We start from the raw sequence: 25,720 nt of genomic DNA, 5'->3' as shown, positions 1-25,720 counted from the left end.
TCTCTAGCTTCAAGTTAATATCGTTGCGGAATCTATTCTACCTAGCTTCACCGTCTACGCTACAGCCAGGAAACATTTGTATGTCTTTATATTCTGTCCTGTATTTTTCATATCGCTCGGCTCTTCTTCACATGTATTTTTATTTGTTTTTCTAGTCGAACCTCGCTTGCTCTATCTTTCAATTCTCAACGGGCTCCTCGAGTCTCTTCAACAGAGCGTGAGTTCGAAATCTCTAGACGTAGCGTCAACAAGAACTGTAAGCTACAGAATTTGCTTACTGCATTAGGCCTTAGACTGAAACCTTTAGTTCCTCCTGACGTTTGAGTGTATTTGTTGACAGTCTCCTCGTACGTCTGATCAACAGGTATTCTCTTCGGCAATCTGAACAGAAAATCCTCCGGATCGCAAGTATTCCAGGGTGTCCGGATGCTCTGCTGGTGGATGTGACATTTCATGCAGATATGCTGAAAGGTACCTGGCGTAGTTAAGGTTATCATATGCGAAACACCACGGGACAATTTCACTAATATATGAAAGGTGAAGATCCCAATCTCCCTCCCGAGATCCTCTTAACAGACCAAGTAATATTTCCACCATGTCAACATAAGACATCCAGAACTTCGATAGCTTCCCATTATCATGTCGGAGATAGCTCGTATACAAGCAGAACAGTTGCGATACTTCTTCAAATGAGGGACTCTCCACTGTGTCTTTGAATTCTTGTTCACATGTGTTATCACAGAGCGCTTTCAGTCCTTTTAAAAACGCATCAACAGTAGGCTTCTTCTCTTTATGATGTTCCTCAATCCAAGAGTTAAATCCCATCCATGCTAGCCTGTTAAGAGCTTCATACATGAGCTTGTGAAATCGTACGGCGCGATTATATGTACGGCCTTCTAGAACACCAGCCACAGATCCTTCAGCAATTACTCCAGAGTCGACTATTACGTCTCGTAAACCAGCATCTTGGAAACGCTTTCCGATCACTGACAAGAAAGTGCAAATGGTATGGAACACACTCATTCTCAACACAAGGTCATTCTGAACTGTGCCCTGTGTTTCCACTTTATCTCAGTAGCTTTAGCATACAGTGCCTGATCAAACACAACAACTATGCTTTGGAGGTTTAAAGTTTCTTTAATCTGTAGGGACTTGATGAGGACTTGGTACACAGCTGACATGTTCGTCGTTGGGGCATTGATTGTTGGAAGATAGCCCACGTTATCCTTGGCAACTTCTTGGTTATTACGCACCAAAATATTGAAACCACTCCAACCAGGAACAGATTGCTTCTGACTTGCATGAATGCGTACTAAAACCCATAGCAAGTTCTTTCTCCATGCACATTGCATGATTTGATTTAACTTGACCTCCACATATCCTCTAGTATGGGGCCCACAGCGCTCGCCGGCATTATAGATAGGTACAGTTTCATCATCCACAGACTCGATACTTCTCCTCTTCGATTTCACAATTTCACAATTTCACAAGACAACCATCAAAATGCTGATTGTTTAGTTATGTAGCTACTTGTTATAGCTTTTATTGAGTTTTAAACACATACCGGCTTACAAACGATGGGAATTAATGATTAAGGCAACACAGTGCTGGGCTGTCGAGTCCATGTAGATCTCGAAGGACTGTAAGTTTTTATATAATTTGAGATTCAAAATATCACTATATCGTCATAAAAATGCTTATTGTTTAGTTATACAGCTAATATTTTGTATATATTGTTGATTTCTAATCAGATCTCTACTTAAAGATTATCGAAATCAGTGAATAAGTCAAAAGTACTTACCTGCCGTGAAGGTCGCCATCTTGAATTTCCCCATAATGCATTGCAACGTTTGAAGTAATCCATAACTTACTATATCATCGCTTTTACAGGTAAATTGAAATTTGGTTCTTAAAAAATGATTTGTGTTCTTTCTTGTTGTATTTATATGTGTGAAGACTATTTTTGATCCAGCTTAATATTTTTAATATGACTTTTGAAAACAAGCCTCGTTTTCATGCAAAAGCGAATTTTGGTGATATTTCAGCCAATAAAATATACAAGAAAGCTACTCTTTAGGGGTTGCTATCATAACATCTTGTAATCACCCCCAACTTAGCTTCAAATTTGTCACACTCTCAGCTGGTCCCTCTGTGTGGTACATCTGAGAGGGTCTGGCCCATGGACTATCTAGGTTAGATGCTTATCCATCACAGTTTACATCCCTTCATCTGTCTGGTTCCTGTGACTGTTCACCGGTACTCATTTATACACCAGGGTAGAAAGGCTCACAGTCAAAGTAAGGTGTCTAATAAACCCAACCAGCGTCATGATTCCCGATCCAGAGTTCTATCACTATAATAATTAGCCTATCGCATCTCCCGAAGAAAATGGCGCAGAAAAATGACATCCAAGGAAATCGTTATCACACTGCTTTTCTATTTCATGCAATCTACATGTACAACAGCAACTCATCGTCATTGTATACTGCTTTTTTTTGCTTGTGGTTGACGTAATCGTGCAATGACGTGTGGGGGTCACCAAGAGCTAGATCTTATGGCGATCACTCACTCCATTCTACAAAACAATTAATTTATGCATTAAACCTTGATTAAACTCGTGTTTTCTCCTGCCTCACCTTCTGATGTTCTTTCAATTGGAAATTTGCCCAACGGCATGGAGAGAACCAAACTGGCATCTGTGGTGTCGGCCCGTCGATCAACTTATCAAGAAGGTTTTCGTTCATTTTGCTCCATCCTCGATTGAAATACACCTTTGTAGAGCTCAAAAAAGCAAAGGAAAAGCGCTACAGACTACTCGACTGCAAAGAAATTGACTTCAAAGTCTTAAAAGCCTTGATGACAATATAGTCATTTGGAAGATGAAGAATCGATCAGCCACAGTATATAGTCTACGGATCCACAGCTACTTTGACAATGTTATGACTAAATAGACAGGGTAGACTATAACAGCGGATTCAAGTATCTGATGGAGAGTTTATCGTGTTTCACAGTGTTGCATTTAGGATATCTAAGTCTAAATTACAGAGGTTGTAAGGCCTTAGGGATGATGCTCCAGTTTCCTTCTATCAGAAGCCTTGGCAAAGTGCCTTACCTTAATTAAAAATGCTTTTAAATGATAACTTTGAACACAGGATAAATCATGAAAAACTGACATTGTCATGTCTGCATGGTATTTATGTAAAGCACACTCACAAACCCGCACATTAATTATAAATAGCAGACTTACATGCAATTTAATTAGAAATTAAAGAAGATCGTATAGCATTACTTCATGAAGCAGCAAAAAAAAAAAAAAGAAAAAAAAAAAAAAGGAATATATATTTGAGTGGTTTGGTTTTTTTTAACAGGAAATTGCACACTTAACGCAATAGTGTCAGGCTCAAGCTGGACATCGTAATGCAGGTGCTACAAATTGAGACGCATCTGAGAGCTTCCGCGTGAATTCATTGCTCAAGTAGCCAGATGGCGTGCTTCACACTTACTGGAGGTAGTCTTGAGAACAGATAATTTCACAATTTCCTAGATATTGCTGTGCTATGAATCCTTCCTGAGAACTCATTAATTGCATTTTGGTTACGGAAACAGACATCACGATTGAACTAAACCTTGTTTGCATTGGTCCATAGCTGGGTATCTTATTAGCTGCTTGAAGATTAGCAAAGCTCACATGTATTTCAGGATCCGGTTTAACATTTTCCTACGTTTTCTTTCAATGGATATGAAGCTAAACAAAAGCTTTCAAAAATAATCTTGTGTTTTATACATTCAATAAAATTTCGGATTCTGATTGGGTCATTGCGAGTTCATATTGACGGGTACGGTGGAAAACAAAAAGAAGTATAGGATGCAATACGAAACTTGATATGGCCGTGTAATCCTTCGAGGCAGATTTCTTCTTCATTCCAAAATGTACGCATTTCATTGGTCTGTTTCTCGGCAGACTGTGAACTAATTGTTTGAATATTATCAGTAAGATGCAATCTAGTCAAGTGCATACACAGCAAAATTAGCATTTGTCTTCAGTATTCAAAGCAAAATTTTCTTTTGTTTCATTATAAAAAAAAAAGCATACATCAAAGTGATTCGCAGTTCGCCGTTTCAGGATTACTTTTGAGAACTTCCAAAATATCACTCACTCACTGAAGCCGCGAATTGCACTCACGTTCGTGCAATTTTCTCGTCTTTTTTAATCTCAACTCACGGAATATCGCCAGGAAAGTGGTCAAGGAGGCCAAAGGTCGAGTTGACTAAACTCGGACGTGATGTTCCACAAGACTTAAATGTATAATTGCATTATTGCTCAACAAATAATTCCTATTTTAAGGAAACTAATTTGTCGGGTTTTGCAATTGGTAACTACAAAGCTAATACAACAAAGCAAACTACAACCAAGAAACATCCAGGCGTTTAATTGTTGTTCTTAGACTTACATGTACCAAATAAAGTGACAAGTTTATGACAATAAGTGGAAGCGTGTTGATGACTGAAAACTTAAAGAGAAACAAAGCTTTAATCATACCTATATCGGGCCAACCCTAGTGAGGTTTCTAGAAGTTTTGAGGGGCGCAATATTGTTTTTCGAAACGAGCAATTTTCTTTTATAAAAAATTGAAAAGAAAATTGAATACATTAGCGTTTTAGCTATGCTGGGGTTTTGGCTTTAAACGTGATCACAATTGTCCTCTTTTAATATATTTGGAAACTGATCCAAGTCCTTTTCAGAACGTATCTGCAATCAAAAAGTGACGAATTGTAAACTCAAAATAAGCAACGACTTTTGCGATGTTGCACGACTTTTCCTCCTGGCAAACTGCATAAATGTACATCGGACGGGTGAAAGAGAATAACAGCATCCTGACCGTATAAGGCCATCGCGAATGTGGCTGTTCTGTTCCCTAAGGACAAATCCTTGCCCAGTCTTCGCTTCCTTTTCATTCAAGTTCTAAAACGCTCGATACAGTGAAGCGGTTACTAGAGACATGAAAATGCACGTTTTGCTCACAATGATGCCATGCTTTTCTTCCGAATAACAATTCTCTCAGTGCACGACGGAAGTCTTTCTTGGCCAGTGTGCACAGGATTGGGTTTAGTATCGGAGGAACAAAGCCGGCAAATACTAGAAGGCGCTGCGCCCAAACTGGCATAGAAAGGTCCTCTGAAGGTTCCATGTAGTCATGAAGCACGGTCAGGAAAAACGGCAACCAAAAGCCAGCGAAAATCACTATTGTGATCAACAAAACACTGCGCCCTCGCCACTCATGAAGTAATGATCGACCGGGTTGCTGAAGATTCTTGCTCAACCGGCGATCACGTTTGTTACGTTTAAATGAAATGGAAAATATGCGTCCATAAATATAGCACATTAACAACAAAGGAACTGCAAAGAACAGCACGCTGCAAGCAAGACTGTATCTCTTGTTGTGATCTTCTGTTACATCTTCATATCCAGTAACGGCAATGCCATGAAATATGTACCAAGACAACTGAACAAGGGAAGATGTCAGAGAAAGCAGCCACACAAAAATAATGGCAACGATCGCTCGCCGTTTCGTCACAAGGGAATGATGCTTCATGCAATGAACTATAAAAATATAACGATCACAGGCGACGAGCAGAACATGGCAGACTGAAGAGATGGCGGTGAATCGAATGAAAATGGCCGAAGACACGCAAACTTTCATGACATCTTTCACCGAACAGATGACAAGAAGAGGAATTCCCACCAGACCTGCCATGAGATCTGAAAGCGCCAGTGAAGTAAGACACATATTGGTGGGTGTTCTCAGCGATTTCTTTTTGTGGATCAAGAAGATTACGAGGCTATTAACTGCAACAATCATCAAGGACATGAGGGCAAAAAGTACAACCAATGGCGAAGGAAGAATTGTGTCTCTGTAGTAAGTTTCAGTTTCATTACTTGAAATATTTTCAACACAGCTTGTGTTAGATGTTCTGAGATGAGACATGTTAATCATAAGAACATTTGCAAGATCGAAATCGTCCATTCAATATTCTTGTTGTCCAGGTAGGCGTGCGAGCAGTTCAGCTGTAAGGAAACAAAACGGAATTCAAACTATATCAATGGTGTTACATGAGCCAGTACCACTTTCTAAAGAGCAACAGTTAAATGAAAAACGCTTTTAAATGCTCAATCTGGAACCGGAATATATTACGATAAGAATTGATAGATTGAAAATGATGCTAAGCATACAAAACACACTTACTGTAAATACTCAAGCTCTTTAATTAGCGTAGTCGGTATTGATTTTTTTTTTTTTTTTTTTTTTTGCGGCGCGAACTTGCCAAAATGAAGGAAGGAAATGAAGGGAGACAAATGCGTAGTTACATCATTGAAATAGTGAAGGAAAGCATCAGCGAGGAGAATTATAAAATGAGTAACATCATAAAATAGTATGCTTCTCTGCAAAGATGTATGTCCATATGGATATTCGTATACAGTTGCCACGTTAGACAGATACGCACATCGAAAAGCACTGCTATCACAACCACTCAAAGATGCTCGCGAAAACAAATGCCATATTTTACCATGCGTTCTTAAGGCGCGATTCTCTGCGTATTGCTAATCGACCTCTCATTCATGAAACATTATTGATGCGGACACACAAGAAGATATCCATCAAGAATTAAATATACCACCATTTGTGGTTGTCGGAAGCTGTCGGGTTTTCTTCAAATAGGTTTTCAAGAAAGTTCTGTAATATAAGGGTTATAAGTACACGGACAAATTTTCTCACGTTTACAACCATCATAAATTAACAAATAATAAAAGTTCCGAATCTGCAAATGATTTATTTAAATTTCAGTCAAAATATTGCAAGTTTAGTATGCCTTCCTTTTCCTATTTTGAAAGTTGAATATCATTTTCTTCATACGTTAAGAATAAACTGTTGTATGTTTGAGATAATTTAATATAATTTTAACACCTATAGCCACGAAAGGGTGAACCATCTCGTTCGTGCTGCGGACGTGCAAATAATTAAAGCTAACCTTCCAGATAAATCATGAGAAACTGTAAGGACGGAAATACTCACTGGAGGGGGATTTAACCAAAAACGACGCAATAAAGTACTAGAAATGTTTATTTCGCGCCATTAACTGAAGAGCTTGTTTCCAAACTCTCAGAAATGTCCTTTGAACGTACACAATAATATCCTCTTTCATGTTAAATATTTTGGTTGGTGCGTGCGCAGAACGCAATTTTTTTCAATGAGAGACAAACAGAACAGCTTAGTGTTGACCTTTTTGCTTTCTTTTGTTGTTGTTGTTGTTGTTGTTGTTGTTCAATGAATGAATCAATCAATCAATCAATCAATCAATCAATCAATCAATGAACACTTTATTTATACACGTAGCGCCGAAGAGCTAAGTAAGCTCTAAGTAAGGAGTCTTCTTCGCTTTCGTTTTCTTCCACCTTCTTCATGCTTTGTTGGTCTCTAAGAGGCCCTTGTAAATGCTAGAATCGTTTTCATTCAAAGGTCGAAAATTTGACTCATACGTGTTTTTGGAATAATGATCGTTTTACTTGTCGTAAAACCGGCTTATCGGACTTCTGGAACCCGGTTAGGGATTTTTTTATCACCCATTTTATTTCAAACAAAACCAACTTTAAAAAGCATTTGATGGTGAGTTTCCTATTGGGAAAAAACATCGAACATCTAAATGAACCTGAAAAGCCTTAAACTACTCGCAAGAACCACAAAAATAAATTATTCCTTTTGATCCATTCATATTTAGTTGAAATCTACTAGTTTCAGTCTGGTGAAAAGGCTGCAATCTGATTGGTTGAGCTATCGTACAATATAAGCCATTCATGCACAGTTGGTAGAGGTCGTCGGTGAAATACATTTGGGCGGCCTTATGATTGTAAGGTGTCATTTCTTACACTTTAACTCATTAGAATACGAATTTGTGCGAAGACATCATGATAGAGACCATTTAGATAGAAACTGACTCCAACAATTGCGAGGCGCGCGAGTGACGTTATAACTCAGACAAACAAAACGGAATGGTGGAAGATTTGAAGCTTTTTCAAGCGCGTAAAAAAGTCTTCCTAAAACAATTTTTAAAACGAAAATTTGGCTTTCAGTTTCCTCCCATTTCTCCCAGAACACGGTTATGTTGTCTGACTCTCGCAGGGCTCCAATAATTTGCATTCTATTTTTAGACTTCGCGCGCTTCGTTATTGACAACAACAATTTTGTGAAACGTAGTAACTGGTGAACGTTTTAGCTCTATGATGCCAAATCGAAGGAGATATTGCCTTTCAAAATTGCAAATGTCTGGGGGTCAAAAGCGCGACTGAGCCCATACATTCTTTGAAAATTCTGAGTTTTGAAAATCGCGTGAAAATAAAAAAATAAAGAATGTAATACACAGAAGTCAAATTCGTTGAAACAGGTAGTCGTGCTATGACCCAGGAGCACCCAACGACTGTTTTCTCTCGAATGCTTTTATAAGCTGTTTTAGGCTATCTGGAATACTTTTAAAGCTCTGTAGGTTAATTTAAGGTTGCGCTAAAAAAAATTATCTGTTCGGTTATTCTAGGGGAACTTGAGTATTTTCTAATTTGTTAGGGCTTTTTTGTCCATTTCCCGAAAACCTTAGGTCTTATCGCCTTTCCAAAGATAATAGCTAACCTCTTTTCGGTACTCAAAACGACATTTTTAACAATCCGAAAACAACAGACATTAAATTTCTCAACATGACACGAGCATGGGACAAAGAAAAATTCTGAGTCCCCGACAGGAATCGAACCCATGACCCCCCGAACACCGGGCGGGCGCTCTATCCACTGAGCTCGTAGCTCAGTGGATAGAGCGCCCGCCCGGTGTTCGGGGGGTCATGGGTTCGATTCCTGTCGGGGACTCAGAATTTTTCTTTGTCCCATGCTCGTGTCATGTTGATTAATTCACCTTCACATTTCATTACCGAGCTTAAAATTCACCATCTTTATGAACTTATCATTAAATTTCTCATATCACGAAAGTTCGAGGTGACAATTCTCTTAAGAAAATCAGAGGGGATTAAAGGGCATATTGTTAAACTTGGACTGGAGTGGACTGGATTTGTAAAACATGGAGTGGATTTGTTAAAGGTAGATTTGTAAAAGGTGGATTTGTAAAAGCCGGATTTGTAAAAGGTGGATTTTTAAAAGGTGGATTTGTAAAACATGGATTTGTAAAAGGTGGATTTGTAAAAGGTGGATTTGTAAAAGGTGGATTTGTAAAACATGGATTTGTAAAAGGTGGATCTGTAAAACCTGGATTTGTAAAACGTGGATTTGTAAAACGTGGATTTGCAAAGGGTGGATTTGTAAAACGTGGATTTGTAAGAGGTCGATTTGCAAAACATGGATTTGTAAAAAATGATAATTTAAAATTAAAGCGCGCGACGAGAACAGTACGGAATTTCTTTTTCGCGCATCAAATCGGAAACCGTGCAATAAAAGCTAAAGATTGTGGCACCCAGGGGACGATAAGCGGCAAGAACGTAACAGTATTGAAGGAAAACCGGATGTTATCCTACAATATAATTAGCCAGAAGTTTGTGCAAGCGGCTAACAAAATCAACTGTTATTTAATTCCATAAATCTTTGCTTTTTTAGTTTGTGCAAAAGGTGGATTTGTGAAAAAAAATGTAAAGCAAACGTAAAACAATAAACTTTATTTTGTTTGCAGATCCTTCGAGCAAACAAAATATCAATGGTACACATTCCAAATAATTCATTCTTTACTTTTGCATGCTTTTACTTTTACATACATTCCAAACAATTCATTCTTTACTTTTACGATTAATTCACTTCAACGTTAACTGTAACGAAAGCATACAAAGATATAATTCCTCTATATTTTATCATAACGTATATAAATACAATATTGTAACACTTTCTGGTGAGAAACGGATTAATTCGAATCAAGAAAATGAATTGCTTGGGCGGGTGCTTCACGTTTGTTCAACATTTTTTGTTGTTGAACGAATGACTGTAAATTTCTCAAACATTAATAACAACACATTGCTTCTCGTCAGTGCATTTAGCCAAATAAACTGTTCCTGCAAAAGTTCCGCTTCCTATTTCTTCCTTTAGGCTTATAAAATTCCACCTAAACTCTGGCAAAGATAACTGCCGTGTTCGCTTTTTAAGAGAAAGAGATGGAAGCTTGAAAGCCGCCATCTCGATCTCGAGCGCGCCGTGTAAACTTTCGCGCCAGAATTTAAATTATGCAAAATTTTATTGCTCAAAGGTCAAAACATTCACTCCAGCTTTCTGTTTATGGATACGTGTAATTGACAACAGCGCCAAGCTGTCAACAGTGCCAATACTCAAACGAAAAGAAGTATCTCCAACGCCCGACAAAAACCTTTGGTAGCCAGGGTAGCAATAGTTAAAAGCAAAGATTTACGGAATTAAATAACAGTTGATTTTGTTAGCCGCTTGCACAAACTTCTGGCCAATTATATTGTAGGATAACATCCGGTTTTCTTTCAATACTGTTACGTTCTTGCCGCTTATCGTCCCCTGGGTACCACAATCTTTAGCTTTTATTACACGGTTTCCGATCTGATCTGCGCGAAAAAAGGAAAAAAAATCCGTACTGTTCTCGTCGCGCGCTTTAATTTTAAATTATCATTTTTTACCAATCCATATTTTACAAATCCACCTTTTACAAATCCCCGTTTTACAAATCCACCATTTAGAAATCCACCTTTTAGAAATCCACCTTTTAGAGATCCACCTTTTACAAATCCACTCCATGTTTTACAAATCCAGTCCAGTCCAGTCCAGCCCACTCCAGTCATATTTTACAGATAATTTACCGAAACGATCCGGTGGGTGCCCCAGATGACCTTTTCGATATTGTGAAGTTATATTTTTGCCGCGCGATCAGAAACTGAAACGCTTACGCTGGTGAGGAAAATATCTCTTATAACTAAAGCATCCGAAGCTACAGAGTCATTTATAACTTGCGTGGCGTGTTGGGGATTGTTGAGCAATTTGTCTTTCATTTATAGCAGGAAGAAAATGCGTAGCATTTACGCAGCGTAATAAAAGATAAGTAATTACTGAATTATCGATGGATAGTCTATAGGTAATCCTTATGAGTCCGCAATCGGGTAATCGATGAGATTGATGAGTAATAAATAGGCCACTTTTGTCATCGAGTACTCATCGATTCATCGATTGAATACGTCTGTTAAACGCTGTTACTGATAATACAGACCCTAGTCCCCCAGCAAGTTGGCTGTGGGCCATAAATATTTATCATCGTTTAACTAAAAATGTTTAGAACAATCTATTGCCCCTGAACGTTCTGTTTGGGCTCGAAGAACGTTTCATGTTTCTCCAACAGGAGAGCAAACTAAAAGCCCTAGGTTAATACCGCTTTTTAGGTTTTTCTTTTTTAACGCTCCACACCTGGGCAGCCTGGGTGTCAACAATAATGTGCCGCCGCCAAACGAAGCACAACTGAGGTTCACCTCACGTCACTCTGGCATCACATCTCAGCTGGACCTTGAATCAAAAATTTATCAAGGCGCTCCAGGACAACTGTGTCAAAACACTTCGGTTTCGATGAACGATTATTTTCAATTTTTCCTCCTCTGGATCTGAGAGAAAATTGCTTACCGAAAGTATTTACTAGTGCCACGTTCCAAACTGCAAATTCGCTTTAAATGTGAAGTTTCCCTCGCCAACAGTAACAGTACAACGCTCACCTTGAAATAAGGACAACCTAGATAGGAAACGAAATTAATTTTTACACATTGTTTTTGGTCTCGTGCTGTCACAGACCCCGCTTTGCTCCTAGTCAGACGCAGAATATCCCCTTTAAACATGACTTTTGCAATGTTTTGTCGTCACATAAAGCAATAATTTGGAGGACCATGCAGCTATTTCACTTACACAATAAGTCACCCCAGAGTCGCTAAATAACGGAAGACATTTACCTCAGTCCGTCGAATAATCGATATATATCCTCCTCTATTTACCTCCACTTCGATAAATAATCCTTACAATAAAAGGTGGTCTTTAAAAGGGATGTTGTTTTCCGCGAAACTCCACAGTGATAAAGCGAAACGTTGCAATACAAGCATCAGTTTCCTGGAGGAACTTTCGAATTCAATTCAAATTTGTTCGAGCAAGACGCCAAATTCTGCTTTGGTTCTGAGAATTTGCAATGCAATCTGAGTCAAAACCATCTCTGTGTCAAAGAGGTAAACAAGTCAATTACTACCCTATTACCGACTGTTGTGACGAAACACTGTGAGAGGTTGGCGTCGGGTTGATTTCACGTGGCGAACAGCGCATCCAAGTACCTGCCTTTATAAATATTGAAGCGTTGTTTCCAGTCATTCTCCTGCCCTTAATTTCTCTCAAGGTTTTTACCGGCAGATGCATTTATATTTCCTCCTTTAACAGAGAAGTTGAATTACTTCATTTTACATATTGAAAATGAACAAGCAGAACTTTCCTAACCTCAAACGGAATATGACAGCTTGCTCGAGCAGCGCTTCAACATTACAAAATCGTGCGGAAAGGATCAAACTGTTTGCCTCTAAATAGTTACCTCTCCGTATTGTTACGAAGAAGGCGCGATCGATTACATACAAACGGGCGTCTATCACTTGATTTACAAACAGCGGTGGAAAGTGAAAATTAATTTACATATGAATTTAGTTCAGAAAGCCTCCCAAACATGTTTGACTCCCTTTGTCACACTCATTTATCACCTCGATCCGGAACAACCATCAATTTAGGTTGGAATGGAAGTCGATGCTACTGAACGAAGAAGTCGGTTTTTGAAAGCAATGACAACGTATCTCGGCTGAATGCGGATCCATTCTACTCGATTTTTTTCCTGTACAAAAAACTTAAGCTATCATTTCTCTTAACCTATTCATTACAAGAAACGAATCTTTAACACTTATTATCCTTGGTCACTTATCATGCTTTAAGCAAAACTGCTGTTCGGGGGCATTCCGGCGAGTTCCTGGTCTTTGTACATACCGAGCTCCTGTGATTCGGTAAACTGCTGCCATTGCAAACAGAAGTTAAAATTATTAACGCACATAACCTATTGGCAGACTTGCGTAAAAATGTACCTGTTATGTTGTTCACTTATCGCTCGGAAAACCCTCTCACGTTACTCCATAAATTTCCTCATGCTTACAGCGTGAACATCAAGGGGAAATGATTCATAACGCCGTCGGTTTAAACCTTTCATGTCAGATCGCTATGAGCACGACTTGTTACTATAGAAGTGTCTCCGTGTGGAAATTATGAGAAACTGATATGCAGCTAAATTTAATAGCTACTCAATTCGCCACTATCGTTTTCAAACGTTTCGCTGAAAAGTCTACTATATTTTTTTAACCAGGATCGGAATATTATGGGAGTGTATACGACTTTTTGAAGAAATATTATACAGTTCCATAATATTCCATAAGTCTAATAATTAAAATTAGACTTATACTTTTCAGAGCAGTGATGCATATGTTTGACAGCTATCTACAAATACAGCGGAGGACCTTGACACCGACATTTTAATTTGATTAGTATTTTGATAAATATCAAATACTTCGTATTCTAGTGAGACCCAATAAACAATGTTAGTCTTCAAATAATTTGGGCTGAAAACGCGTAAACGATTTTGAAGTTCTTTATACATTGTTTTAGGAGCAACACGCGAGGATTGTCTCCCCAGTTCCTTCTTCTTACTTTTTCACCTGGATCGAAAGCAATAAAGGTGCAGCTGGCTCGAGTCGCCCGAGTTTGACAACACAACCCACGCGACTAGCTCACCTATCAGGAATTTACTCTGCATCCGCACGGAAATAAATAGGGAGCTTAAGAAACCACGACAGCGAAGCCGACGACAACGTCGATTAAAAAAATGGGTTTATGTTTTACTTACGAATCTCGCGATACCCTAAAGTCATTTACTTTGTTTATCACTGTCCAAGCTATCGCGAAACTGAATCTAGGACACATCGATAAATCCGAAATAAAAATTTAGAAAATTAGTCGTCGTGGTTCACGTTCTCCAAACAACGCAGAATTGGATCATTTCACGTTGTTGTTTTGCGGACGGCAAAGAAATGTACCAAGAATTATGACGCATGTGCACAGCCATTGTTCTCCTCATTAAACCGTTGCCGTCGTGGTTATTTTAAGCTCCCTAATTTCATGTAAATTGTACATTTAATTTAGGTTCGGTCAGACACCTTCCAGACACAAAATTGATGCATTAGGCACAATTTGAAATAATAACGAAATTAGGAAGTAGCCAAGAAAATTTATCTTACATCCTTCAAAAATAACCAATTATATATTAACCGAGCCGTAATTAAGGGTTTCATGTTAAGCACTAAGTGGCGAAACAAACTTGAGATGAACGTTGAAGCGTGGATTAGATTACCTTCAATCACAAGCCCCTGCTGAAGATCTTTGCACCAGACTCGGCTACACCAGTGTTGGCAGCAGCAAGGCTTCAGCGATGGTCACTCCTACTATCCTCTTACAATTACGAGATCGAGTTCAAGCCCTCTGCCGAAGTAGCTAGTGCTGATGCTCTATCAAGGCTCCCGCTAAGGTACAAGAAGGATGCAAGTGTTGAAGAGGAAATATTCCATGTAGCCAGCAAGCAGCTGAATAAGCACCCGGTCTCGGCTACAGATATTGCTAGAGAGACTGCAAGGAACCCAACCACCGCGAGGGCCTTGTCTCTGACTCAACATGGTTGGCCTAACAACTTCTGCACTGACCCTAGCCTCAAGCCATACTTCCATCGTAGACAAGAGCTCTCCGTCGAGCAAGGCTGCCTTATGTGGGGTATGCGAACCATCGTACCATCAACCTTACGACAACCCATCCTGGATGAACTGCACAGAGCACATCCCGGAATCGTACGCATGAAGGCAACAGCACGCAGTCATGTGTGGTGGCCAGGAATAGACAGCGACATCGAGGAGACCGCTCGCAGATGCCAACAGTGCATTAAGACAAGGAAAGCTCCCCTAGTTGCACCACTATCTCCATGGTCATGGCCCACCGCTCCATGGCACCGTATACACATTGATTTTGCTACTCATCAATCCAATCATTATCTCATCGTGGTGGATGCACACTCTAAATGGCCGGAAATAATTGGTCCTATGAAAACTACCACTGCAGAAAGCACCGCCAACGCCCTGCGCAGCATCTTCGCAAGATACGGGCTCCCAACTCAAGTAGTAAGCGACAATGGTCCACCCTTTTCTTCTGCTGAATATGGAGAATTCCTGCAGCAGAACGGTGTTCGGCGAGTACTTGTCTCTCCTTATCACCCATCCTCCAATGGATTAGCAGAGAGATTTGTTCAGACCTTCAAGCACGCCTTGGATTCATCAGCCTCGGATCCTGCTCGCTCTATACAGCAAAGGATACAGAACTTCCTACTATCTTATCGCAGTACACCACACGCCACCACTGGAACTTCACCATCCAAGCTTTTCTTGCAGCGAGAGCTACGAACAAGGCTGTCACTCACTAAGCCAGACCTCAGTAGTCACGTGGCTACACAGCAAGGCAAGATGAAGTTTTACCATGACAGGCATGCCAAGTCTAGAGAACTGTTTGTGGGCGACACCGTTCTGACACGTGATCACTTATCAAAGCAGAATGGCAGTCGGGTACAGTGTTGAAGCACAGTTCCCCACATTCTTATCAAGTCCAACTAGATGACGGCCGAATTTGGAGACGCCATGTGGATGACGTTCTTCAGAACAATCCCACCACTAAACCAGCAGAGCCTCCCACATCATCTCCGGATGAAGTACTTCAACCAAGTTCTGTTGTGGAAGTCTCACATTCTCCAACCACTGTTACGTCTGAGTTTAATGTTCCAGTTCAAGAAGACTCGACCTGGATGGCGTCACCACCCATAGCTCCTGTCACTCCCGAACTACGGAGGTCCACACGTGTTATAACACCTCCGCAGAGACTGATTGAACAGATGTGACATTACTTAAGTAAAAGAAAACTTTGCTTCGTTTCGTGACATTGCTCAAGAAACTTGTTTAGTTGTTTGAACTGAGTCTGACTTGCAGCTAGGTTATTTGTACAATCAGGAAGACTCACAAGGACTGTCTTAACTCTTATTTCTTTCTTTTTTTTTCTATGTTACTTGTACAACATATCTCAGTGGAGGGGTGTTATGGTTCATTACGTCATACTATTATGTATTGCCCGGATGTGAGCCCGCAGTCTTGTACACGTGAGAATACAGTTTTGAGTTCCGCCATCTTGTGTGTTGTTGTAATTGCATTTCTCATTCGAAAACATAACATCGAGAAAGAACTCTGGAATGCCCAAGAAAGTGTACAAGAATATTTGGACGCCAATAAGGATTAATTATCGAATCAAGCGTCTGGATTTTCCGGGAAATTACGTAATTTGCATTCACAAGAAACGAAAGTTCGCCAGCGCGTGACCGCGCTCGAGGAGCGATTACGCGCAAAAGAAGAATCTGTCAAGCGTGCGCAAAAGAAAATAAAAGAAGAATATGCCCGTTGTCAAAAAGAAATGGAAGCCGAAGTTAGAGAGGCGAAAGAGGAATTAGCCCGTGCAAAAGGAGATTGCAAAAAGAAATATTCGAAGCTCGAGGGTGCCATAGACGACGAGCTTGAGTTAATTTTTGTCGCCTTCAAGCCCGCCAAAAAGGGATGTTAAACCAGAAGAGGAGAAGACTGTAGAAGAATCACCGAAACATAAGCTCGGGAAAAACATGTGGAAACAATTGACGAGGGTTTCTATTCCGGTATTTAGTGGAGACAAGCGGTCGTATGGGAGCTGGAAGGCAGCATTTATGGCTTGTGTTGACAAAGCGCCAGCTACTGCAGAGTATAAATTGTTGCAGTTGAAGAAGTATTTATCTGGAGAAGCGTTGGCAGCAGTGGAGAGCTTACGACATTCGGCTGAGGCCTATGAAGGGGCCAAGAGCAGATTGGAGAGAAAATTCGGTGGTCAACGCCGTCAGATCAATTTGCACTTAGAGGAATTGGACCAGTTCCGACCGATTCGTCCTGGAAACGCCAAGGATCTAGACAGGTTGGCAGACTTACTGGACGTGATCGTCATAAATCTGAAAGAGGCCGGAAGAAAAGAGGAACTTGGCAGTGGGTCCTTATACTTGAAGGTACAAAAGAAAATGACCAGCACTATGCTTGCTAATTACAACAGATGGGTGTTTGAGCAGAAAAAACGTTTAATGTGTTGAGACACATTGTGAGTGGATCATACAAGAAGCTGAATTCCAGACTGTTGCGGCAGAGACTGGGCTGATAGCAAAACGAAGAGATAGCTCACACACATTCTTTGGTCGGACAAGCGGTTCAGGAAAGCCTGTAAGCACAAATTGCCCTCTTTGTAAGAGAGATCATCTGGTGTGGAGCTGCCCAGAGTTTAAGAAAATGGATGTGCGAAGTCGTTGGCAAAAGGTTAAACAGCTAAGACTGTGTTATCGTTGCCTCGGAAGAAATCACAAGGGAGGACGATGTGCTCAAAATAGTCGATGTGGTATTGATGGCTGTCAGAAAACGCACAATCGGGCACTGCATGGAGATCGGTTTGTAAATGGTGGAAGTGTTAGCGAGTCACAAGTGATAGAGCTAGAGAGGAGCCTACCCTTGGACATGGGAGTTAGTGAAAACAATGCACACAGTTCTGGCACGGAGGGGGAGCGAAGCACCCGTCCTGAACACTCCTTGACAACAACCACGGCAACTACAAAAGCTCCAGAGCCAGCAAAGTATCTTGTCTTGCGTACAGTGCTGGTGGTGGTGAGGAATAGGGAGCGAAGAATGATTGTAAATGCATTACTAGATGACTTAAGCATAAAGACTTACATAAATGGTGATGTGGGTGCTGAGCTAGGGTTGGAAGGAAGCACCCAACGAATCACAGTTAATGTGTTAAATGGCGAGGAAGATTCCTTTGAAACCATGCTAGTGGAATTTGACCTGCAGAGTATTGATGGCAAGACTCGTGCAAGAATTTCAGCATTTACAGCAACACGGGTGGCTGGGAACATGAGACCAGTTAACTGGAAAGAGCAATCGGGAAAGTGGAAGCACCTGCAAGGTGTTAACTTCCCAAATCTTGGCCCTCGGCCAATCGTTGACATGTTGATTGGCATAGACTGTGCCGAATTGCACTTTTCCATTAGAGATGTCCGTGGCCAACCTGGAGAGCCAGTGGGTCGACTGACGCCTTTAGGCTGGACGTGTATTGGTTCACCTAAGCTCACAGAGGACAGCGTGCAGCAGACAAATTTTAACATGGCCTATTTCGTTCACCAACAAGAGAAAGAATTGAGCTCTGTATTGCAGAAGTTTTGGGAGATCGACTCATCTGGGTCATTCACAGAAAGAGAACTGCTGAAATAAGAGGAAGTGTCGGCGATAAAAGCATTTGAGAGCTCAGTGCAGTTCAAAGGGGAGAGATATGAAGTAGAGATGCCATGGAAACCAAACGCCCCCGAGTTACCAAACAACTATGAGATGGCAGTGAGCCGGTTGATCAGCACTGAAAAGAGACTTCTAAAGGATTCTCGGCTAGCGGAAACGCATTCAGAAGTCATCAGCAAGTACACACAAAAGGGCTACATTTCTAAAGTGACACCCTCTAAGACAGAGGAGAAGGCGTGGTATCTTCCACACTTCGCAATTGTAAGACCTGAAAAGACAACTACAAAAACTAGGGTGGTTTTTGATGCCTCTGCAACATTTAATGGACTGTCATTGAATGACGTCATCTGCCAAGGACCAAAACTCCAAAGGGATATCTTCCATGTACTGCTCCGCTTTCGACGTTTTCCAGTAGCCCTAGTATGTGACATTGCAGAGATGTATCTTAGAATTGGGATATCACCCTTGAGTAGACCATTCCATCGTTTCTCGTGGAGGGACGTAGATCAGTCAAGACCTCCAGATGTTTATCAGTTCAATAGCCTTGTCTTTGGAGTTAATTCATGCCCATATCAAGCACAATTTGTTTCTAAGAAGCATGCAAGGGAAACCAAGAGCACTACCCGAGAGCTGCCGAGACAATCTTGGAGTCTACATACATGGATGACAGCATGGAATCTTCCCCTAGCGAAGACGAGTGCGTAAAACTTTACGAGGAACTATCAGCACTGTGGGGGTCCGCGGGTATGCATGCCAGAAAGTGGCTTTCCAACTCAGAACATGTACTTAAGAGGGTACCTGAAGAAGACAGGGTTGCAGAAGTGGACTTAGACGAAGGAAATTTGCCGTCAATGAAAACGCTTGGTGTGTTGTGGTTGGCTAAGGAAGATGTTTTCACTTACAGAGTGAATCCACCAGATGAGAAGTTCCAGTTGACCAAGCGAAATTTCCTGCGTAAGATAGCCATGCTGTTTGACCGTATGGGGTTTCTGGCGCCATACGTGATCCGGGCAAAGATTCTACTGCAAGAGATGTGGACCTCAGGATTAGATCGGGATGACCCACTAGATCCGAGCCAAGCTAGACAGGCCAAGAAGTGGTTTGAAGAACTAGCAGAGTTGTCAGACGTGCAAGTCCCTCGTTGCCTGCAGTTGAACTCACATGTTGAAACAGTTACCTTGCACACTTTCACAGATGCATCAGGGGATGCGTATGGTGCAGTAACTTACGTTAGGTACCAGTACAAGGGTGGTACAGTATCTACCAGCCTAGTGGCCTCCAAGACACGAGTGGCACCACTATCAGCTACAAGCATCCCAAGACTCGAGCTTATGGGAGCTGTTTTGGGATTAAGATTGGCCCTGTCTATAGCCAAGGTCCTTAAGATTGACCAGAACCTACTCACATTCTGGAGTGACAGCATGAATGTGCTGTGGTGGATTCGAAGACCCAGCCGCAATTTCAGACCGTTCATAGCGAATCGAGTGGGAGAAATACATGATTCAAGCAGTCCTTCTCAGTGGCGTCATGTTAGCACACACCAGAACCCTGCTGACCTGGCAACCAGAGGAATGTCTGTGACTGAGGTAAAAGGAAGCGAGATGTGGTGGAAGGGTCCGAAGTTCTTGAGCATGCCAGAGGACAGATGGCCAAAAACAGAGATTGATGCAACTCCTGAAGCAACACTAGAAGTCCGCAAGAAAGCGAGGGCAACATTTGATGTGCCAGGCACAGAATCAGTACTATTCGCGCTTACCCCGCAAACGACTTGGCGTTTACATCCCAGCAGATATTCAAGCTGGACCAGATTATTGAGAGTTAGGGCATGGGTACATCGATTCGTGAACAACTGTGGAACGCCGCCAGAGGAGAGGAGCTCTGGAGAACTTAGCAGTCAAGAGATCTCAGATGCAGAGACTGGCATCATCAAAGAGGCACAACAAGAAGCCTTTCAAGAAGAATACAAGGCGCTGGTCAATTTCAAGTCTGTTCCGCAAAACAGCAAGTTGCTAAGTTTGAACCCCATCCTAGCTGAAGATGGTCTGCTTCGATCAGATGGGAGACTGCGCTATGCAGACTACCTGCCTTTCGATGCTAGATATCCAGTCATTCTACCAAGGAAGAGTGGGGTGGCCAGGCTAATTGTGAAGTCCTATCATGAAAGAAGTAACCATGCAGTGGGAACCAATCACACATTGTCCTTGCTGTCAGCCAGATTCTGGATCAGACAAGGTAGAGAGGAGATTCGTGACTGGGAAAGAGAGTGCTGTGAAAGTCGGAAGAGAAAGGCGAAGGCTGCTAAACAGATAATGGCCCCCTACCGAAGATTCGACTAAAACTGCCTTTACGAGCATTCGCCCGAACAGCGGTTGACTTTGCGGGACCATTTGTAACTGTTTAGGGGAGGGGCAAGAAGACAGCTAAACGATACCTTTGTTTATTTACATGCCTAACATCGAGGGCTATTCACCTAGAGATGGCCTATGGGCTGGACACAGATTCTTTTCTGAACGCGTTTTATCGCATGGCCAATCGGAGAGGGCTGCCAGAGGAGATGATTTCTGATAACGGAACTAATTTTGTAGGCGCGGAAAGAGAGCTGAGGAAGCTCGTCGAGCAACTGGAGCGGGACAAGATTGAGAAATCAGCTGCCAACAAGGGAATCGAGTGAAGTTTCAAACCACCATGGGCACCTCACTTTGGTGGGGTGCATAAGACAATGATCAAGTCAGCGAAGAGAACAACTTATGCGATATCGGGAACTGCAGATGTGACCGATGAAGAACTGATGACAGCATTTACGGTGCAGAGGCACTCATAAATTCCAGGCCTTTAACGTATCAGTCTGCTAATCCCTCAGATGACACACCCATCACCCCAAATCATTTCCTGATTGGACAAGTAGGAGGCCAGTTCGCTCCTGGATCAGTTGATAGTGGCCATTTCAGTCCCAAGAAGCGGTGGAGACGGGTGCAAGAACTAGTGCGACATTTTTGGCACCGGTGGCTGCGAGAGTGGCTACCAACTTTGAATCGTGGGTCCAAGTGGCAGAAGGAACAGAAAGACGTCCAAGTTAATGATGTAGTCTTGGTAGTGGCACCGGACCGCGTGGGAAGTGGCCGCTTGATAGAGTCCTAGCGGTCTTTCCAGGAAAGGACAAGCACGTGAGAGCTGTCAAAGTCAGAGTGGACCGCAAGGAATTATTCAGACCGATCACCAGAATTTGCCTATTAGAACTCCTTTCAGAGGATGACGCAGAAGAATAGGACAACAGCAATCTTTAAGAGAACTAGAACTATAGTGAACTTTAAGCTAGAAACACTAAACTCCTACTGATAGGTCGATGAGCCACTGGCCCATCGAGGAGGGGGAGTATGATGTGAAGGACATTTCATTATAGCGTATTCGAATTGCAAATGCTTGAGTCATGTGACTACGCTTAGTGGATGTTTTTCTTTTGCGACCACGAGATGTTTCACCAGTTTAGGATCGCAAATTCGTCGTAGAAATTGATGTTCAGTTAAAATTCGAATAAATGGTTTAACTCGGAACCAACTAGGTAAAGACAGTTTTCTTAATCTGTACTATAACTTAAATTAGCGTCAATACTTTGCGATTGATTATAGTAACAATGGCGCTTCAGCAATGATCACGGCTGCTCAATTGCAAAGGAGGACGCCTAATAAAAAATGAATCTATCTTACCTCCAAATTTCGCAATTGTTTAAAGCTGTCCTCGGCCCGCCGATCGGTCTAAGAACGTCTTAAAACTAAATATGTAATGTTTGCGATCAATTCCGCAAAAAATGCCGATAATTAGCCGTCAGAAAGTAAGTAAGTTAGTTAGTAACTTAGCGGGCAAGTAAGTAAGTAATTTCTTTAATGTCAATAACACAAGGAGTGCTTACGCAATCTGCCGAGCCAGAGGTTCATGTTAAAAGTGCGTGACATTCAATTGAAATAAAACACAACGAAAGTCTATTGAGTTAATAGCAATTAATTGAATAAGGTTCAGAAAAAAGTATTTGCCATGTATTTGTTACATTGACATCCAATCAAACCTAGCTTGGAAATGTGTTATTTGAAGATTGACACTTGAGGTGGCGGATTTAACTTAACAGATAGTGGCAATTTATTCCAGATGAATTATGAATGACTGAAACTGAACTATTCAAAAAATTTTCAACAGTATTATGGCCGCTACCTCTCAGTTGTATGATGTTAGTTACATAAGTTGGGTTGTTGTATTTGACACTTTTGGAAAAAAAAAATTAAGGATTGTTTTGATTAGATTTGTGTCCCTTAGTATCGGAAATCAGAATCCATCCGTCCCTGTGACGCCAGGGTGTAATTTATTTCCATCAGGGTACATCAGTCCTTGTCAAAATATCAGTTCTATCTCCTCACATCCGTAGTGCTCTTATAACAGATATTAAGACGGATTCCGCTCCTGGTCAGTTGGTCTTCAGTGTTTCATTAATCCTCTCAATCGAAACTAAAACTGAGGAGAAAACGGAGACATGAAAAAAAAAAAGAAAAAAAAAAAAAAGGTAAAAATCCCCACGGATCAGAAGATCCCGCAATATATACAAATTAAAGATTTGAAGTTTGCCAGGAAGCCTCTTGTCACTCAGCGTTAACTTACCTGCATGTGCACTGCTGTCAGGAGTTAATGAAATACAATATATGAAACATCCAGTTCCTTGACATGCATACAGCAGGTGGTAAATTTGGGCATTAAACGGCTTTTCAAGTTGCAAGAAAATTACTTTAGTGAATCTTTCTTAAAATCGAGCCAAAAATCGATACCCCTTTTCAGACCTCTAAAATCGATACCTCTTTTCAGACCTCTAAAATGGCTATCTTTAAAACGGAGAACGGGGAATCGGGGAATCGGGGAATCGAGGAATCGAGGAATCGGGGAATCGAGGAATCGGGGAATCGGGGAATCGGGGAATCGGGGAATCGGGGAATCGGGGAATCGGGGAATCGGGGAATCGGGGAATCGGGGAATCGGGGAATCGGGGAATCGGGGAATCGGGGAATCGGGGAATCGGGGAATCGGGGAATCGGGGAATCGGAGAATCGGAGAATCGGGGAATCGGGGAATCGGGGAATCGGGGAATCGGGGAATCGGGGAATCGGGGAATCGGGGAATCGGGGAATCGGGGAATCGGAGAATCGGGGAATCGGGGAATCGGAGAATCGGAGAATCGGGGAATCGAGGAATCGGGGAATCGGGGAATCGGGGAATCGGGGAATCGGGGAATCGGGGAATCGGGAATCGGGAATCGGGAATCGGGGAATCGGGGAATCGGGGAATCGGGGAATCGGGGAATCGGGGAATCGGGGAATCGGGAATCGGGAATCGGGGAATCGGGGAATCGGGGAATCGGGGAATCGGGGAATCGGGGAATCGGGGAATCGGGGAATCGGGGAATTGGGGAATCGGAGAATCGAGGAATCGGAGAATCGGGGAATCGGAGAATCGGGGAATCGGAGAATCGGGGAATCGGGGAATCGGGGAATCGGGGAATTTTTAAAATGAGGAATCTTTAAAAGCGGGAATCTTTAAAACGGGGAATCTTTAAAAGCGGGAATCTTTAAAACGGGGAATCTTTAAAAGCGGGAATCTTTAAAATGGGGAATCTTTAAAAGCGGGAATCTTTAAAACGGGGAATCTTTAAAGTGGGGAATATTTAATAGCGTTATTCTTTACTGAAAAGTGAACGAGAATCTCTCACTTTCCCACCGGAAGCTATTTATTCTGTCACATGTATCAACTCAACAGGTACAGAGACAGTTGTGGAATTTATTCATTGTAATTTTATTGCACGCTATTAAAGCACATCGGTTCAGTGGGATAGTGGAGCGGTTCAAATCTCGATTCTCACTCTTTGAGATCCGCTAGACCGACCAAAGAATCGAACCGCCTGGATTTATCTTAACTCCGAACTGTGACGTTTAGTTTCGCAGCGATGGATATTTGTCGTAGCCTTATCATGTGCTAATGGAAGGACTTACGACTTAACGACAAATATATGGCAGGGAAAACACGTTTTTGGTTGTTTAATCGATAAATCAACAGTCCCCTAAATCTGGTTTTCACATGATGTCGCTAAAATTCAAACTAAAAGACTATTAAACATCCTGAGATTTTACTTCATGATGTGTAAGAGCAGCTGAAAACTAATAGTCATACAAGTTTTTGCTCCAAGTGGGTTGTTGGTTTTGTAATAGACTACGCTTGAATTTCTAAGCTTTTGCGTGACGAGGCATTTACATGACGGGCAAGAAAGCCGTCGTGTTGGTTAAAAGAGTGACTTATTTCGGGGAATTTGGCTATCTGAACAGTTCATGTATTAGAAAAAGTATTATTTTTAAAATGTTTTTGAGTTCCTGAAGAGATAAATTCACGCTTTTGTAGCAAAACTCAGTGACAGATTTTTCTGTTGGTTTCCGGCCGCCATCCGGATGGGCGCCAGCATGGCGTCTCCATCAAAATCTCTATGAATTTGAGTAAAACAATTCTCCGCATATCTTGCGTAAGAAACATTGCTGTGACCTGAATCTTGGCGAAAGTCGTCTTTCTCTTCAAGATTCTGGACCTTATCATTTGAACTGTTTTGATTTTGATTTTGATTTATTTTGAATGGCGTGACACTGAAAACCAGCAATAAAGTAATTGGATGCTCGATGCCCGAACGATGTGACGGCGAATTTCGCGTATAATCCGTCATTGCGTGCTTAATGATACCTCTTTCTACGCAACGCCATGCAGTCATGCATCAAGAAATCACCCGCTTTTAAAGATTCCCACTTAAAAAAGATTCCCCATTTTAAAGATTCCCGCTTTTAAAGATTCCCCATTTTAAAGATTCCCGCTTTTAAAGATTCCCCATTTTAAAGATTCCCCATTTTAAAGATTCCCCGTTTTAAAGATTCCCCATTTTAAAGATTCCCTATTTTAAAGATTCCCGCTTTTAAAGATTCCACGTTTTAAAGATTCCCGCTTTTAAAGATTCCCCGTTTTAAAGATTCCCGCTTTTAAAGATTCCCAGTTTTAAAGATTCCCGCTTTTAAAGATTCCCCATTTTAAAGATTCCCGCTTTTAAAGATTCCCCATTTGAAAGATTCCCCGTTCCCCGTTCCCCGTTCCCCATTCTCATTCTCATTCCCATTCCCATTCCCATTCCCCGATTCCTCGTTCTCCGATTCCCCGCTCCCCGTTTTAAAGA

At 41.5% G+C, this 25,720-nt stretch overlaps 2 protein-coding genes and 2 pseudogenes across 4 annotated transcripts in view; 2 read left to right on the top strand and 2 right to left on the bottom strand.

The window, feature by feature from the left end:
* Positions 1-136: 136 nt before the first annotated feature.
* LOC149098368 (uncharacterized) lies at positions 137-1,352 on the bottom strand (annotated as a pseudogene).
* Positions 1,353-4,404: 3,052 nt separating this feature from the next.
* The window catches only part of LOC110052360 (beta-2 adrenergic receptor-like), a 27,327-nt gene continuing 6,011 nt past the window's right edge, over positions 4,405-25,720 (bottom strand). Inside the window, exons 1-3 of one of the 3 annotated variants that reach the window (XM_089278087.1) lie at positions 11,986-12,343; positions 11,666-11,771; positions 4,405-6,067 (exon numbers count right to left, since the gene is read on the bottom strand). In XM_089278087.1, the coding sequence (XP_089134213.1) occupies positions 4,953-6,026 (1,074 nt within the window). In that variant the 5' untranslated portion in view covers positions 6,027-6,067; positions 11,666-11,771; positions 11,986-12,343 and the 3' untranslated portion in view covers positions 4,405-4,952. Of the gene's footprint in view, positions 6,068-11,665; positions 11,772-11,985; positions 12,344-13,140; positions 13,296-25,720 lie in introns of those variants that run through there. The other 2 variants (XM_089278088.1, XM_020758477.2) reach the window with 2 other exon arrangements.
* LOC149098367 (uncharacterized) lies at positions 19,136-20,428 on the top strand (annotated as a pseudogene).
* LOC149098366 (uncharacterized) lies at positions 20,960-21,621 on the top strand. The gene is made up of 2 exons (XM_089276680.1): positions 20,960-21,150; positions 21,312-21,621. The coding sequence occupies exons 1-2, from the start codon at positions 20,960-20,962 to the stop codon at positions 21,619-21,621; spliced, it is 501 nt and encodes a 166-aa protein (XP_089132806.1).

The sequence above is a fragment of the Orbicella faveolata genome, unplaced genomic scaffold (assembly GCF_042242905.1).
Source record: "Orbicella faveolata isolate gen_17 unplaced genomic scaffold, um_ofav_v1 contig_46, whole genome shotgun sequence".
NCBI classification, from domain to species: Eukaryota; Metazoa; Cnidaria; class Anthozoa; order Scleractinia; family Merulinidae; genus Orbicella; species Orbicella faveolata.
The sequence above is the reverse complement of the archived record's forward strand: the minus strand, read 5'-3'. Positions and strand labels throughout refer to the sequence as shown.